General features: G+C 44.5%; 1 protein-coding gene across 1 annotated transcript in view; it reads left to right on the forward strand.

The window, feature by feature from the left end:
* Window positions 1-8,755, forward strand: part of Cpsf73 (cleavage and polyadenylation specificity factor 73) — a 22,959-nt gene extending 14,204 nt beyond the window's left edge. Inside the window, exons 11-14 of the mRNA XM_080287187.1 lie at window positions 1-55; window positions 6,148-6,279; window positions 6,948-7,070; window positions 7,735-8,755. The exon at window positions 1-55 is cut by the window's left edge and continues 142 nt beyond it. Coding sequence (XP_080143313.1) covers window positions 1-55; window positions 6,148-6,279; window positions 6,948-7,070; window positions 7,735-7,842 — 418 coding nt within the window. The 3' untranslated portion in view covers window positions 7,843-8,755. The remainder of the gene's footprint in view (window positions 56-6,147; window positions 6,280-6,947; window positions 7,071-7,734) is intronic.
* The last annotated feature ends 5,407 nt before the right edge of the window (window positions 8,756-14,162 follow it).

Genomic DNA, 14,162 nt, shown 5'->3' on the forward strand with positions numbered 1-14,162 from the left:
TAGGGTGTTTGAGGCAGTTACCATCAGCCATCAGCCCCCTGTGGTCGTTATAGAGGTGGGTGGTGAGTGTGGTGAATGTGGTGGTGGTGGTGGTGGAGGTAGAGAGCTGTTACGAGGCAGTTTGAGTGTTTGAGGTCGTTAGTGTCAATCAGCCCCCAGTGGTCGTTATAGAGGTGGGTGGTGAGTGTGGTGAATGTGGTACTGGTGTGGTGAATGTGGTACTGGTGTGGTGGTGGTGTGGTGAATATGGTGGTGGTGGCGTGGTGAATATGGTGGTGATGGCGTGGTGAATGGGATGGTGGTGTGGTGAATGTGGTACTGGTGTGGTGAATGTGGTACTGGTGGTGTGGTGAATGTGGTGGTGGTGGTGTGGTGAATGTGGTGGTGGTGTGGTGAATGTGGTACTGGTGTGGTGAATGTGGTGGTGGTGTGGTGAATGTGGTGGTGAGTGTGGTGAATGTGGTGGTGGTGTGGTGAGTGTGGTGAATGTGGTGGTGGTGTGGTGAATGTGGTGGTGGTGGTGGTGTGGTGAATGTGGTGGTGGTGTGGTGAATGTGGTGGTGGTGTAGTGAATGTGGTGATGGTGTGGTGAATGTGGTGGTGGTGGTGTGGTGAATGTGGTGGTGGTGGTGTAGTGAATGTGGTGGTGGTGTGGTGAATGTGGTGGTGGTGGTGGTGTGGTGAATGTGGTGGTGGTGTGGTGAATGTGGTGGTGGTGGTGTGGTGAATGTGGTGGTGGTGGTGTGGTGAATGTGGTGGTGGTGTGGTGAATGTGGTGGTGGTGGTGTGGTGAATTTGGTGGTGGTGGTGTGGTGAATGTGGTGGTGGTGTAGTGAATGTGGTGGTGGTGGTGAATGTAGCGGTGGTGTGGTGGTGGTGGTGGTGTGGTGAATGTGGTACTGGTGTGGTGAATGTGGTACTGGTGTGGTGCATGTGGTACTGGTGGTGATGTGGTGAATGTGGTGGTGGTGTAGTGAATGTGGTGGTGGTGTGATGAATGTGGTACTGGTGGTGTGGTGAATGTGGTGGTGGTGGTGTGGTGAATATGGTGGTGGTGTGGTGAATGTGGTGGTGGTGGTGTGGTGAATGTGGTGGTGGTGTGGTGAATGTGGTGGTGGTGGTGGTGTGGTGAATGTGGTGGTGGTGGTGTGGTGAATGTGGTGGTGGTGGTGTGGTGAATGTGGTGGTGGTGTGGTGAATGTGGTACTGGTGTGGTGAATGTGGTGGTGATGTGGTGAATGTGGTGGTGGTGGTGTGGTGAATGTGGTGGTGGTGTGGTGGTGGTGAATGTGGTACTGGTGTGGTGAATGTGGTGGTGGTGGTGTGGTGAATGTGGTGGTGGTGTGGTGTGGTGAATGTGGTACTGGTCTGGTGAATGTGGTGGTGGTGGTGTGGTGAATGTGGTGGTGGTGTGGTGAATGTGGTGGTGGTGGTGGTTTGGTGAATGTGGTGGTGGTGTGGTGTGGTGAATGTGGTACTGGTGTGGTGAATGTGGTGGTGGTGTGGTGTGGTGAATGTGGTACTGGTGTGGTGAATGTGGTGGTGGTGGTGTGCTGAATGTGGTGTTGGTGTGCTGAATGTGGTGGTGATGGTGTAGTGAATGTGGTGGTGGTGTGGTGAACGTGGTACTGGTGTGGTGAATGTGGTACTGGTGTGGTGAATGTGGTGGTGGTTGGTGCGGTGGTAGGAATTGTCATTTAAGTGATATTTACTGTAATACTTTCTTACACAAACACGTAATTGACAATTGAGAGTTCACCGTGATTGAAGATTTAACCGAGTTAGTTGTGTTATATCTATCTATCTATCTATTGCCAGACGCCATAATCCTGTAAGGGGTGGCCATTTGTCTTTGAGTTAGTTGTGTTATATCTATCTATCTATCTATTGCCAGACGCCATAATCCTGTAAGGGGTGGCCATTTGTCTTTGAGTTAGTTGTGTTATATCTATCTATCTATCTATTGCCAGACGCCATAATCCTGTAAGGGGTGGCCATTTGTCTTTGAGTTAGTTGTGTTATATCTATCTATCTATCTATTGCCAGACGCCATAATCCTGTAAGGGGTGGCCATTTGTCTTTGAGTTAGTTGTGTTATATCTATCTATCTATCTATTGCCAGACGCCATAATCCCGTAAGGGGTGGCCATTTGTCTTTGAGTTAGTTGTGTTATATCTATCTATCTATCTATTGCCAGACGCCATAATCCTGTAAGGGGTGGCCATTTGTCTTTGAGTTGGTTGTGTTATATCTATCTATCTATCTATTGCCAGACATACCATAATCCCGTAAGGGGTGGCCATTTGTCTTTGAGTTAGTTGTGTTATATCTATCTATCTATCTATTGCCAGACGCCATAATCCTGTAAGGGGTGGCCATTTGTCTTTGAGTTAGTTGTGTTATATCTATCTATCTATCTATTGCCAGACGCCATAATCCTGTAAGGGGTGGCCATTTGTCTTTGAGTTAGTTGTGTTATATCTATCTATCTATCTATTGCCAGACGCCATAATCCTGTAAGGGGTGGCCATTTGTCTTTGAGTTAGTTGTGTTATATCTATCTATCTATCTATTGCCAGACGCCATAATCCTGTAAGGGGTGGCCATTTGTCTTTGAGTTAGTTGTGTTATATCTATCTATCTATCTATTGCCAGACGCCATAATCCTGTAAGGGGTGGCCATTTGTCTTTGAGTTAGTTGTATTATATCTATCTATCTATCTATTGCCAGACGCCATAATCCTGTAAGGGGTGGCCATTTGTCTTTGAGTTAGTTGTGTTATATCTATCTATCTATCTATTGCCAGACGCCATAATCCTGTAAGGGGTGGCCATTTGTCTTTGAGTTAGTTGTGTTATATCTATCTATCTATCTATTGCCAGACGCCATAATCCTGTAAGGGGTGGCCATTTGTCTTTGAGTTAGTTGTGTTATATCTATCTATCTATCTATTGCCAGACGCCATAATCCTGTAAGGGGTGGCCATTTGTCTTTGAGTTAGTTGTTTTACGGGGAGGGGCACTAACCCTCCACCAACCCACTTGTTGACACGTAGGCAGCACGTATGGTTTGGTTATATGGTTACCACCCAGCGTTGTAAATGGTTTCCTGGCTTACAGGAAACCATTTGGCTTGTCACTCAATGTAAAGCCACCTGTAAAGGAAAGAAAAGCAATAAGAAGTGACAGGAAAGATGGGAGAAATAGGAAGAGAGGAGGACAGGCACAGAAAAAGAATGATAAAGGCTAAGGAAGAAGTAGGCAGCACTACATCAAGTGAGTGGATGATGGTGAGAAATAGGAAGAGAGGAGGACAGGCACAGAAAAAGAATGATAAAGGCTAAGGAAGAAGTAGGCAGCACTACATCAAGTGAGTGGATGATGGTGAGAAATAGGAAGAGAGGAGGACAGGCACAGAAAAAGAATGATAAAGGCTAAGGAAAAAGTAGGCAGCACTTCATCAAGTGAGTGGATGATGGTGAGAAATAGGAAGAGAGGAGGACAGGCACAGAAAAAGAATGATAAAGGCTAAGGAAGAAGTAGGCAGCACTACATCAAGTGAGTGGATGATGGTGAGAAATAGGAAGAGAGGAGGACAGGCACAGAATGATAAAGGCAAAGGAAGAAGTAGGCAGCACTACATCAAGTGAGTGGATGATGGTGAGAAATAGGAAGAGAGGAGGACAGGCACAGAAAAAGAATGATAAAGGCTAAGGAAGAAGTAGGCAGCACTACATCAAGTGAGTGGATGATGGTGAGAAATAGGAAGAGAGGAGGACAGGCACAGAAAAAGAATGATAAAGGCTAAGGAAGAAGTAGGCAGCACTACATCAAGTGAGTGGACGATAAGAACGTTCCTCCATGTAAATAGTTTCAGCCGCCAACCAAAGTGCCAGCAGTGCGACGGGGTGGCGCTTGGACACACAGAACAGCACTACCACGATGCTGTGTTCTGTGTGCCGTCGTGCAGCACCAGACAGACGAGGGTACGGAACTTCAGGAAACGGTTTAGGGAAGGCAGGAAGAGGTATGGACAGAACTGACTGGAAAACTGGAAAGCTGTCAGGCAATATGAGGAGTTATTTGATAGTTTGAGCTCTGAAAGACTGACAAGGAGAGTGTATGTGAGTGAGGTGGATGTGGAGTTACATGGAGAGACAGACTGACAAATGAGGATATAAAGGAGCGTTGTGGTGTGGATGTGGATGTGATAGGAAGCGTTAGGAGGAACACACTGAGGTGGTTTGGCCATGTGGAGAGGATGGAGGGTGAGAGACTGACGAGGAGAGTGTATGTGAGTGAGGTGGATGTGGAGTTACATGGAGAGACAGACTGACAAATGAGGATATAAAGGAGCGTTGTGGTGTGGATGTGGATGTGATAGGAAGCGTTAGGAGGAACACACTGAGGTGGTTTGGCCATGTGGAGAGGATGGAGGGTGAGAGACTGACGAGGAGAGTGTATGTGAGTGAGGTGGATGTGGAGTTACATGGAGAGACAGACTGACAAATGAGGATATAAAGGAGTGTTGTGGTGTGGATGTGGATGTGATAGGAAGCGTTAGGAGGAACACACTGAGGTGGTTTGGCCATGTGGAGAGGATGGAGGGTGAGAGACTGACGAGGAGAGTGTATGTGAGTGAGGTGGATGTGGAGTTACATGGAGAGACAGGCTGACAAATGAGGATATAAAGGAGCGTTGTGGTGTGGATGTGGATGTGATAGGAAGCGTTAGGAGGAACACACTGAGGTGGTTTGGCCATGTGGAGAGGATGGAGGGTGAGAGACTGACGAGGAGAGTGTATGTGAGTGAGGTGGAGGGGGAAGAGGGAGGGGGAGGCCAAGGATGAGATGGAGGGATGGGGTGGAGAGGTATATGAGAGAGGGGGGTGTGAGCTGGGAGCAGGGCAGTGAAATGGCGGGGGACAGGGCGACTTGGAGGCGATTTGTTTGTGGCCACCCTGAACGGGATTGAGGCGTCTGGCAATAGATAGATAGATAGACAGCTCTGATGTATATACCAAGGACCCTGTGTGGCGGCAACATCTGCGGCAGGAGTTGCGGGGTGGGCGTAGACCAGGAGGCGCTGCGGAAGATGTTGCGCCACAAAGGTGTTGACCTCGTGTGGTACCAAAGAACAGTGAGATCCCAGCGGCTGAGAGAGAGGCAGGATGAACACAAGAGGCAGCCAGACCGACAGTTCCAGTACACGACCCCTGACCAGATCGTTGCCAGTCTCTTGGAAACTGGTGAGATTCCCAGCAGCAGCGACGAAGAGAACCACGTCCAAAAGCAGCAAGAGATCTGCTGGACTGACACACAAGGTAACGAGGGCAAGAACAGCGACGTTACAGCCGACCCCAAGCTGAGGAAGAGACAGCGCTTCGAGGATATTGCTGAGGCAGACACAGGTGATCTACCGCAAGAATTTCAGCAGCTCTGAGTCACAGAAAAAGAAGTACGCAGTGAGTTTTACCGAATTGTGGCCGGACTGTCAGGAAAGAGACTCGCTGTTAGTGAATTGAGCAAAGCCGTCGTTGAAATAGGCAACACACCGGAACGCAACGCCATCCCTGCACCAGATTGAGGCCCAGAGTTTGTCACCGGTTGCAGGCCAGCTTGACGAGGAGCGCCAGGAGGGTAAGATGAGTACTCGCGCGTCAGACAGCGCCACAAGGAGAGGTGTAGCGCAGTGTGTGGTGCAACGGCTGCATGTAGGTCACGACAGCCCATTGCCTCTGCCTGTTCTGCCAGTCTGTGGAGAGATGACTGAGGACATGGCAGTGCTGGTGGATATGGGGAGGTACCGGCACGTGTCAGAGGAGCCATTGCAGCGGGACATGTGCAGTATAAGCGTGTAGAGCCCGTTTAACAGCACACAGCACAGCGAGGACCTTTCAAAGCTCCTGGTGGCGATGTACGGCCTGCAAACACCCGCAGGACAGTTATTTCATACAGTCATACGCACAACTGGAGTCAGTAACAAGGGGGAAAGGTGATAAGTACAAGTTAAAAAAATCCTCAGTGGGTTACAAGTCCAAATGGTGACGTATACTACTACTAATAATAATAATAACAATTTTTTCTCTCTCCTCTCTCTCTCTCTCTCTCTCTCTATCTATCTATCTATCTGTTTATCTATTTCAGTGGGTTGCAAGTCCAAACAACGACACTTACGCAGACGCGGTGATGAAGGTGATTTTGAAGGCACAGGAGCTCGACTCAGGGGCCGTCACCATCCCGACTTCTAACCCTGCGTTCGACCGGATGCACTTCAAGGTGAGACAGATAGATAGATAGATAGATAGATGGTGAGAGAGAGAGAGGGAGAGAGAGATAGATAGATAGATGGTGAGAGAGAGAGGGAGAGAGATAGATAGATAGATAGAGAGAGAGAGGCAAGATTTATTGCTGTTAAAAATCAATATAGTATAGATAGATAGATAGACAGATGGATAGATAGATAGATAAGGCAGATAGATAGATTATTATTATTATTATTATTATTATTATTATTATTACTATGATTATTATTATTACTATTATTATTATTATTATTATTATTATTACTATTATTATTATTATTATTATTATTATTGTTATTACTGTTATTATTATTATTATTATTATTATTATTAATATTGTTTTATTATTATTATTATTATTATTATTACTATTATTATTATTAGTAGTAGTAGTATTGTTATTATTATTATTATTATTATTATTATTATTATTATTATTATTACTATTATTATTATTATTACTATTATTATTGTTATTATTATTATTATTGTTATTAGTTATTATTATTATTATTAGTACTATTATTATTATTATTATTATTATTATTATTATTATTATTATTATTATTATTACTATTATTATTACTATTATTATTATTATTACTATTATTATTATTATTATTATTATTATTATTATTACAGGAGTGCCTGATTGAGCTGTTTCAAGAGATGTTTGGAGAGGAGTCAGTTCCGAAGATATTCAAAGGAGAAAGACTTTACCTGACTGTCAATACCATCAAAGCCTATGTTGACCTGACCTCCCTGGTGAGTAGATAGATAGATGGATAGATAGATAGATGAGGCCTGTGTGGACCTGGCTTCCTTGATAGATTGATAGATAGACTCAAAGGAGAGAGAGTGCACCTGACTCGACACCATCAGAGCCCATGTTGACCTGACCTCCTTGATAGATAGATTGATAGATAGATAGATAGATGAGGCCTGTGTGGACCTGGCTTCCTTGATAGATAGATGGATAGATAGATAGACTCCTTAACATCACCCTTTAGTGGTTTATTTTGTATGTGGGGATGATAGATAGACAGATAGATAGATAGATAGATAATTACATTGGAGAGAGAAATTGAGAAGTATCAGTAGATAGATAGATAGATAGATAGATGTGTTAATAGATAGATAGATAGACACTCTCTCTCTCTCTAACAACTCCTAAGGTCCAAGGATGAGTAGTTTAGATAGACTTAAATAGATAGACAACTAGGCTGATAGACACCTAAATAGATAGACAGATAGATAGATAAACTCTCCCTTTAGCCTCTCTCTCTCTCTCTCAGACAACTCCTAAGGTCCAGCGATGAGTAGTTTAGATAGACTTAAATAGATAGACAACTAGGCGGTTAGACAGATAGATAGATAGACAGATAGATAGATAAACTCTCCCTCTAACCCCTCTCTCTCTCTCTACCAGGTCGTGACGTCCGAGAGCGAGAAATTAAAGAGAATTGTTCAGACAGCGGTGACAAAATTATTCGAATCCCTCGCACCCGTCACCCTCGGCGTACAAGAGGGGCGATGAGCGAGGAGGAGGGGCAGCGCTAGTCACGAAGAAGTGCTGCAGGGAGCGGTACTGTTTCTGTCTCTCTCTCTCTCTCGGCTAAATGTGTACAGCGCTAGTCACGAAGAAGTGCTGCAGGAAGGGGTACTGTTCCTCTCTCTCTCTCTCGGCTAAATGTGTCCAGCGCTAGTCACGAAGAAGTGCTGCAGGAAGGGGTACTGTTCCTGTCTCTCTCTCTCTCGGCTAAATGTGTCCAGCGCTAGTCACGAAGAAGTGCTGCAGGAAGGGGTACTGTTTCTGCCTGTCTGTGTGTCTCTCTCGGCTAAATGTGTCCAGCGCTAGTCACGAAGAAGTGCTGCAGGAAGGGGTACTGTTCCTGTCTCTCTCTCTCTCTCGGCTAAATGTGTCCAGCGCTAGTCACGAAGAAGTGCTGCAGGAAGGGGTACTGTCCCTGTCTCTCTCTCTCTCAGCTAAATGTGTCCAGCGCTAGTCACGAAGAAGTGCTGCAGGGAGCGGTACTGTTCCTGTCTCTCTCTCTCTCTCGGCTAAATGTGTACAGCGCTAGTCACGAAGAAGTGCTGCAGGAAGGGGTACTGTTTCTGCCTGTCTGTCTGTCTGTCTGTCTCTCTTTCTCTCTCCCTGTGTCATTGTGTGTGTGTGTGTGTGTGTGTGTTTTTCTCTCTCTCTCTCTCTCTGATTGTGTGTGTGTGTGTGTGTGTGTGTGCAATTTTCTCTCTCTCTCTCTGTGTCTGTGGTTCTGTCTGTCTGTCTGTCTGTCTGTCTGTCTCTCTCTCTCTCTCTCAGCTAAATATGTACAGTGATAGTCATGAAGAAGTGCAGGAGAGAGAGAGAAAGATGTGTTGTTAAGAAGGGAATTATTATTATTATTATTATTATTATTATTATTATTACTATTACTATTATTATTATTATTATTATTATTATTATTATTATTATTATTATTATTATTATTATTATTATTATTATTATTGTTATTATTATTATTATTACTGTTTTTGTTATTGTTGTTCCTACTGTCATCACATATTATTATTATTATTATTATTATTATTATTATTATTACTATTACTTTTATCATTATTATTATTATTATTATTACTATTGCTACATTGTCAGCCATATGTGCACTACCTTGGCTTAAGTTATAGTAGTAGTAGTAGTTATAGTAGTAGTAGTAGTAGTAGTTATAGTAGTAGCCATGATAACTTAATGGCGGTTCTCCATGCTGCTCGATCTCTGGCAGCCTCCCTATTCATCGCCTTATCCCTGAGGTCTGTTCAAAAACTGTCCCTAGGCTGTAAGAAAATAAATAGCTAAGGTATTGTGCTAAGACACCCTGTATAAAGCTCCCTAACACTTTTTCCTAAGTGATTTATTTTGTTTAACCTTCTAGCCCTAACACCTTTTCCTAAGTGATTTATTTTGTTTAACCTTCTAGCCCTAACACCTTTTCCTAAGTGATTTATTTTGTTCATCCCTCCGTAAATCACCATACTCTGCATAAATATCGCGCAAAAGGATATTAACCTGCCATACCCAGAATAAATCACAAATGTACAGGTGTTAGGGAGCTTATTATGTGTTTTTTGGTTTATAATGAATAAAATAGAAACGCATTTGACGACTATTAACCAGCCATACCCCAGAATAAATCACTTAGGAAAAGGTGTTAGGGATAGATAGAGGGATGGGTAGACAGATAGATAGATGGATGGATGGATGGATAGATAGATAGAGTGATAGATAGATAGATAGATGGATAGATAGATGGATGGATTGATAGATAGATAGATGGATGGATTGATAGATAGATGGATGGATAGATAGATATATGGATAGATTGGACAGATAGATAGATAGATGGATGGATTGATAGATAGGTGGATGGATGGATTGATAGATGGATAGACAGACAGGACAGACGTGGAGAGAGGGAGAGAGAGGGAGGGAGGGAGGAAGAGAGAGAGAGAGAGGGGGAGGGAGGGAGGAAGAGAGAGGGGGAGGGAGGGAGGGAGGAAGAGAGAGAGAGAGGGGGAGGGAGGGAGGAAGAGAGAGAGGGAAGGGGAGGGAGGAAGAGAGAGAGAGAGAGAGGGAGGGAGGAAGAGAGAGAGGGAGGGAGGAAGAGAGAGGGAGGGAGGTAGAGAGAGAGAGGGAGGGAGGGAGGGAGGAGAGAGAGAGGGGGAGGGAAGTCAGGAAAGATATAATATTTTTAGAACCGGTATGGGAGGGAGGGGGGGAGAGGGGGAGGGAGGGAGAGAAAATGGTAGGGAAGGAGGGAGGAAATGAAGGACCAGTGGAGGGAAGGAGAGAGAGAGGGTCAGGGAGATGTGTTTTGAATTTTTACCGTTAATCTTTTACCTCTCTCTCTCTCTCTCTCTCTCTCTCTCTCTCTCTCTCTCTCTCTCTCTCAAAACATAACTTTCAATTAATCTCTCTCTCTCTCTCTCTCTCTCCTCTCTCTCTCTCTCTCTCTCTCTCTCTCTCTCTCTCTCCACTCGACCAGCGACTCCCATTCAGTGCCTTGAGAGAGAGAGAGAGAGAGAGAGAGAGAAAGCAGGTATGAAAGTGAAAGGGTCGAGGGGGAGGGGGAGGGGAGGGTGGGAGGAGAGAGAGTGAGATGGGAGGGAGGATAAAGGAAGGGGAGGGGGGAGGAGAGAGATAAGGTAGGGAGGGGGGGGGAGTAGACGGCTGGATCTGCTACCTGTCCTTAACCCTGGTCTCCCTAACACCATTTCGTAAGCGATTTATTTTGTTTATTCTTCCAATATCGCCATACTGTGCATAAATAACATACAGTCTCTCTCCCTCTCTCTCTCTCCCTCTCTCCAAGAATAAATCGCTTAGGAAAAGGTTTTAAGGCCTTGAGTTTTCACCATAGGAATTTCCTTTACCCGGGAAATTACTGGATCTGCCCCTCTCTCTCTCTCTCTCTCTCTCTCTCTCTCTCTCTCTCTCTCTCTCTCTCACTCTCTAAAAACATATCTTTATTAATCTCTCTCTCTCTCTGTCTGTCTCTCTCTCTCTCTCTCTCTCTCTCTCTCTCTCTAAAAACATATCTTTATTAATCTCTCTCTCTCTCTGTCTCTCTCTCTCTCTCTCTCTCTCTCTCTCTCTCTCACTCTCTAAAAACATATCTTTATTAATCTCTCTCTCTCTCTGTCTCTCTCTCTCTCTCTCTCTCTCTCTCTCTCTCTCTCTCTCTCTCACTCTCTAAAAACATATCTTTATTAATCTCTCTCTCTCTCTGTCTCTCTCTCTCTAAAAACATATCTTTATTAATCTCTCTCTCTCTCTCTCTCTCTCTCTCTCTCTCTCTCTCTCTCTCTCTCTCTCTCTCTCTCTCTCTCTCTCTCTCTCTCTCTCTCTAATTAAATCACTTTCTCTACGCTTCCTAATTTACCTCATTATCTCGCTTAATTACAGGTGTGGTGGTGGTGGTGGTGGGTGTGGTGGTGATGGTTTGTCTATCAATATAAATTAGGTTTGATAACTCCCTGACACCTCTTCCTAAGCGATTTATTTTATTACACGTTACTGTCCTCTTCCGTGTTACATAAATCCTTCCAATATCACCATACTCTGCATAAACAACTTACAAAAAGCTACTAGCCAGCCGTATGGAAAACAAATCGGTATGGAAAATGTGTTAGGGACCTTCCGTACCCGGCGAGAAGGGCCATAGTCTGCTGCTGGCCTTGGGTTCCTTCTTCTTCGCATAAAAAAATAAAATGAGTTTCAAATATGGCGAAGTTTCCCGCCAACCAGCAGAATTCACTTTTAAATTTTCAAAAGCTCCAATAACCGTTTTTGACGACACAATGGCTGAAAAAAAGGTATATATAATTACTAACGACACAGTGGCTCAAACAAAAAGTATATTTAATTATTTGCATAGAATATTTTGAAAAAGGGGCCCAGTAATGTATATAAGAGAGCCTGGATCAAGATTTGAGTTATTAGGATAGATGAATTTCAAAATGGGCCTCCAAATGTCTATCAGGGAGGCTAGATGAATTTTGAGTTTGCCAAATTAATATATTGTAATAAATGGCGTGTAATTTACCTTCGTATGGACAAAAAGCTAATTATTTTCTTTGATTATTTAGCGGAACTCAAATATTCAAACGTATCTGGTCCCATCGATATATATACCTAATTAATTTTGCAAGGCCTCTTTTTGAAATTAATCTATGCCAAAAAAACTATATATATTTTTATTTGAGTAATATAATTGTCAAAAACGGCTATGGTCGCCCTTACAAAAATATAATTTGGAAATTAGAGTTATGAACGCACTCGGCGGCGTTCCCTGGATGGCGTTGGGAGGAGTTGTGATTTTCTCTCTGTTTTTACGTTTCCCGGCGGATAAGTCGAACGCGGGAAGGTGTCAAGGGATAGCGAGGTATAATTCGTACCCAGGAGGTGCCATGGTGGGTTTAAAGGCGAGGTGGAGGCGAAATAAGCCAAGAGGATCGCCATATTGGACGTGAGGCTACGAAGAATGTATATTAATGGATTACTATTACTATTACTATTATTAATTTCAAATGCTCACTATTACTATTACTATTATAATTACCTATGTAGTCATCTATTACTATTACTATTATAATTACCTGCGTAGTGGTCTTACTGTTACTATTACTCATTAATTGGTGTTATTACTCATGTGGAGAGGATGGAGGGTGAGAGACTGACGAGGAGAGTGTAAATGAACTCTTGATTGATTTAGCCAACTTCTACATCCTTCTATCTATTGCCAGATGCCTTAATCCCATATGGGGTGGCCACAGACAAATCGCCTCCATGTCGCCCTGTCCCCCGCCATTTCACTGCCCTGCTACCAACTCACACCCCCCTCTCTCATATACCTCTCCACCCCATCCCTCCATCTCATCCTTGGCCTCCCCCTCCCTCTGCCCCCCTCCACCTCACTCACATACACTCTCCTCGTCAGTCTCTCACCTTCCATCCTCTCCACATGGCCTTGCGGCGAGGTTACTGTTTCAAACCGCTTACTGTGAAGAGAGAGAGAGAGAGAGAGAGAGAGAGCATATATAGAGATAGATTGATGGATAGATAGTTATATAACGAGAGACAGACAGACAGACAGACGGACGAGAGAGAGAGAGAGAGAGATTCTTCCCCCCCCTCTCTCTCTCTCTCTCTCTCTCTCTCAGATAGATAGAAACTGATAGATAGATAGACAGTTCAGAAGGGGTGGGTGCGGCTGTCATACATGTCTCTTGTCTTTTCCATTTATCAATAATTTTATCCGTCTATCTATCTATCTATCTATCTATCGGTCTCCTCGGCTTCTCCATTTTTGAGTGAGTGAGTGAGTGGCACAGTTAGGGACAGATGTTGTATTGGGTGAGTGAGTGAGTGGCACAGTTAGGGACAGATGTATTGGGTGAGTGAGTGAGTGAGTGGCACAGTTAGGGACAGATGTATTGGGTGAGAGAGAGTGAGTGAGTGGCACGGTTAGGGACAGATGTTGTATTGGGTGAGTGAGTGAGTGAGTGGCACAGTTAGGGACAGATGTTGTATTGGGTGAGAGAGAGTGAGTGAGTGGCACAGTTAGGGACAGATGTATTGGGTGAGTGAGTGAGTGAGTGGCACAGTTAGGGACAGATGTTGTATTGGGTGAGTGAGTGAGTGAGTGGCACAGTTAGGGACAGATGTTGTATTGGGTGAGAGTGAGTGAGTGAGTGGCACAGTTAGGGACAGATGTGTTGGGTGAGTGAGTGAGTGAGTGGCACAGTTAGGGACATGTTGTATTGGGTGAGTGAGTGAGTGGCACAGTTAGGGACAGATGTTGTATTGGGTGAGTGAGTGAGTGGCACAGTTAGGGACAGATGTTGTATTGGGTGAGTGAGTGAGTGGCACAGTTAGGGACAGATGTTGTATTGGGTGAGTGAGTGAGTGGCACAGTTAGGGACAGATGTTGTATTGGGTGAGTGAGTGAGTGGCACAGTTAGGGACAGATGTTGTATTGGGTGAGTGAGTGAGTGGCACAGTTAGGGACAGATGTATTGGGTGAGAGTGAGTGAGTGAGTGGCACAGTTAGGGACAGATGTTGTATTGGGTGAGAGTGAGTGAGTGAGTGGCACAGTTAGGGACAGATGTTGTATGGGTGAGTGAGTGAGTGGCACAGTTAGGGACAGATGTGTTGGGTGAGTGAGTGAGTGAGTGGCACAGTTAGGGACAGATGTTGTATTGGGTGAGTGAGTGAGTGAGTGAGTGGCACAGTTAGGGACAGATGTATTGGGTGAGTGAGTGAGTGAGTGGCACAGTTAGGGACAGATGTATTGGGTGAG

This window comes from Coenobita brevimanus, chromosome 117 (assembly GCF_032717465.1).
Source record: "Coenobita brevimanus isolate Jiangsu-jjx chromosome 117, ASM3271746v2, whole genome shotgun sequence".
Classification (NCBI taxonomy): domain Eukaryota; kingdom Metazoa; phylum Arthropoda; class Malacostraca; order Decapoda; family Coenobitidae; genus Coenobita; species Coenobita brevimanus.